The following is a 2,935-nucleotide window of genomic DNA, read 5'->3' on the forward strand; positions in this document are numbered from 1 at the left end:
AAAATACTGATTTCAACAGCATCATTTAAAAAACTCATGATTATTTCAGAATTTCTTCCCTGATTTCAGGACTATGTACCTCAACAAATCTTACTGAAAGATGAAAGTTCAACTTTAAAAATGCCTAACTAAATAGGCATTTATAAATTTAATTATACCTAAGGTATAATTTAATTTATAAATTAAATTAAGTATAATTTAATTTATAAAGAAAAAGTAAAAATGTCACTGGTTTATATTACTGTTAGTGACTGTTTCTTCACTCTTCTTATTACAGTAATTGGCAAGGGGAGGATATGTCAGACGAAAACAGGACTCTGAAGACAGAATATGTTCTCACCGGACTTTCAGATCATCCTTGGCTGCAGCTTCCCCTGTTCCTGGTGTTCTTGGTGATCTACCTTGTCACCATAGTGGGGAACCTTGGATTGATGGCTCTTATTTGGAAGGACCCTCATCTCCACACACCCATGTACTTATTTCTTGGTGGTTTAGCCTTTGCAGATACTTGTACTTCAACCTCTGTGACCCCTAGGATGCTGGTCAATTTCTTAGACAAAACCACAATGATATCCCTGGCTGAGTGCATCATCCAATTTTATTTTTTTGCTGCCAGCGCAACTACAGAATGTTTTCTCCTGGTGGTGATGGCCTATGACAGATACGTTGCTATATGTAACCCCTTGCTTTATCCTGTGGTGATGTCCAACAGACTCTGCACTCAACTGATAAGTATTTCATATGCTATTGGTTTTATGAATCCTTTCATTCATGTGGTTTTGTTATTAAGATTAACTTTTTGCAGGTCTAATATAATCCATTATTTCTACTGTGAAATATTACAACTGTTCAACATTTCATGCATTGACCCATCTATAAATGCACTGATGATATATATTTTTGCTGCATTTATACAAATATCCACTTTAATGACCATCATAATCTCTTATACTCGTGTGCTCTATGACATTCTGAAAAAAAAATCTGAAATGGGTAGAAGTAAGGCTTTCTCCACATGCAGTGCCCATCTGCTCTCTGTCTCATTGTACTACGGCACTCTCATCTTCATGTATGTACGCCCTGCATCTGGCCTAGCTGAAAATCAGGACAAAATGTACTCTCTATTTTACACAATTATAATTCCTCTGATAAACCCTTTTATTTACAGTCTGAGAAATAAAGAGGTTATAGGTGCCCTCAAGAGAATTACGAAGAAGTAAACAGCTCCCAAGGGAAATTTCACATTGTGTCTCTTTTCACCTTTTGCATAAATAAGTCCCCAAGTCCTGCAGATTAGCCATGTCTCTGCTCTGTCATAGAGGGATAGTGATCAGGATGGTCAGTGATCACCATGTAAAGGAATCCAGCTTTGTACAATGAAGTGTCTTCACATCATGCAGGGTTGACTTACTTGGAAAGACTGTACTTGCTCATTATATGAAAATTCAGTTTTTGAACCTTTGTGATCTTCAAGAGACCCCTCTCCTAAATTACATTTAATAATTGACAATTATTAAAGTTCATGACTGATTTTAGTTCAAGGATTTAGACCTGAATGTTAGTAAGGTTCTGTGATGCTCTACTATCTAGAGAAATTCTGATGAATTGTCAAAGATTGATTCTTTGCAAAACATGTGCATTAAATAAAGTTAAGAAAAATGTGGAGATCTAAAATATTGGTGTATCTTAACAGCAACAATAAAAAAAGTAGTCAGCTTGATTTAAATAATGGAGTATCAAAATAAAAACTTATCGTATCTGGAATTCCACATTAAACTTTTAGGTAAGACATTATATGATAGAGTTTTTTCAGGAATTTTCAGATTTAGCGATATCTCAGTATAGTGTTCAATGCAGTTGAGTCAATTTTAATTCATAGCAATCTCATGCAATAGAATATAATTTCCCCATAGGGATTTCTTGCCTATAATCAGGAAATCTGCTACTATGGAAGCAGATTGACAGGTTTTTGTCCCACTGATAGGATAAGTGAGTTTGAATCACCAACCTATCGGTTAGCAGGCTAGTACTTAAGTATTTCTGCTGGCAGGTTTTCTTTCTCAGAAAATATTCCCCACAAATATTACTGGTCTCCTGCACTCTATTTGGGAGCTCTAGTGGCATAATGCCTAAGGCATTTGACTGCTAATCAGAAGGCTGGTGGTTCAAACCCACCAGCCACTCCTCAGAAGGTAGGTTGGTGATAACCACCTCAGAAACCCAAGTAGGGGTTGCTATGAGTCAGACCCAACTCAACAGCAGTGATTTTTTTTTTTTTTTTTGCATTCTGTTTATATGAGCATGTTATTTGCAATATTAACTGTGGACAAACATTTGAATAGCGATTGCATTGCTGTACTATAACAATGGACTGTTGTTGTTGTTAGGTGCTGGTGAGTCATGTCCAACTCATAGAGATTCTACACACAGCAGAACGAAACACCGCCAAGTCTTGCGCCAACCTCAAGACACTTGCTGTATCTGAGCCCATTGTTGTAGCCACTGTGTCTACCCATTTTGTTGAGAGCCTTCCCCTTCTTAGGTGACCCTCCAGTTTACTAAGCAAGATATCTTTCTCCTAGGAATGGTTCTTTCTGACAACATAACCAAAGTAGGTGAGACAGTCTGGCCATTCTTGCCTCCAAGGAGCATTCTGCCTGCACTTCTTCCAGAACAGATTTGTTGGTCCTTTTAGCAGACCATGGTACTCTAAGCATTCTTCTCCAACACCACAATTGAAAAACATCAACTCTTCTTCAGTCTTCCTTATTCATTGTCCATCTCTCACATGCATAATAGGCAATTGAAAATACCATGGCTTGGGTTAGGCACACCTTAGTCTTCAAGGAGACATCTTGCTCTTCACTTCAGAGAGGTCTTTTTTTTTTTTGGTCCTCTCTTTTTAATTTAATTTTATTGTGATTTGGGTGAAAGT

The 2,935-nt window shown here is 37.2% G+C and overlaps 1 protein-coding gene across 1 annotated transcript; it reads left to right on the forward strand.

Annotated features, from left to right (window-relative positions):
* The first annotated feature begins 296 nt into the window (after nucleotides 1-296).
* LOC103208098 (olfactory receptor 5AC2-like) lies at nucleotides 297-1,220 on the forward strand. The gene has a single exon (XM_007953775.1). The coding sequence runs from the start codon at nucleotides 297-299 to the stop codon at nucleotides 1,218-1,220; it is 924 nt and encodes a 307-aa protein (XP_007951966.1).
* The last annotated feature ends 1,715 nt before the right edge of the window (nucleotides 1,221-2,935 follow it).

The sequence above is a fragment of the Orycteropus afer genome, unplaced genomic scaffold (genome assembly GCF_000298275.1).
Source record: "Orycteropus afer afer isolate SDZICR_OR568_19922 unplaced genomic scaffold, OryAfe1.0 scaffold00412, whole genome shotgun sequence".
Lineage (NCBI taxonomy): Eukaryota > Metazoa > Chordata > Mammalia > Tubulidentata > Orycteropodidae > Orycteropus > Orycteropus afer.

What these genes read in the sequence shown, in the direction of transcription:
- LOC103208098 (XM_007953775.1), top strand. Translation starts at nt 297, where the DNA reads ATGTCAGACGAAAACAGGACTCTGAAGACAGAATATGTTCTCACCGGA.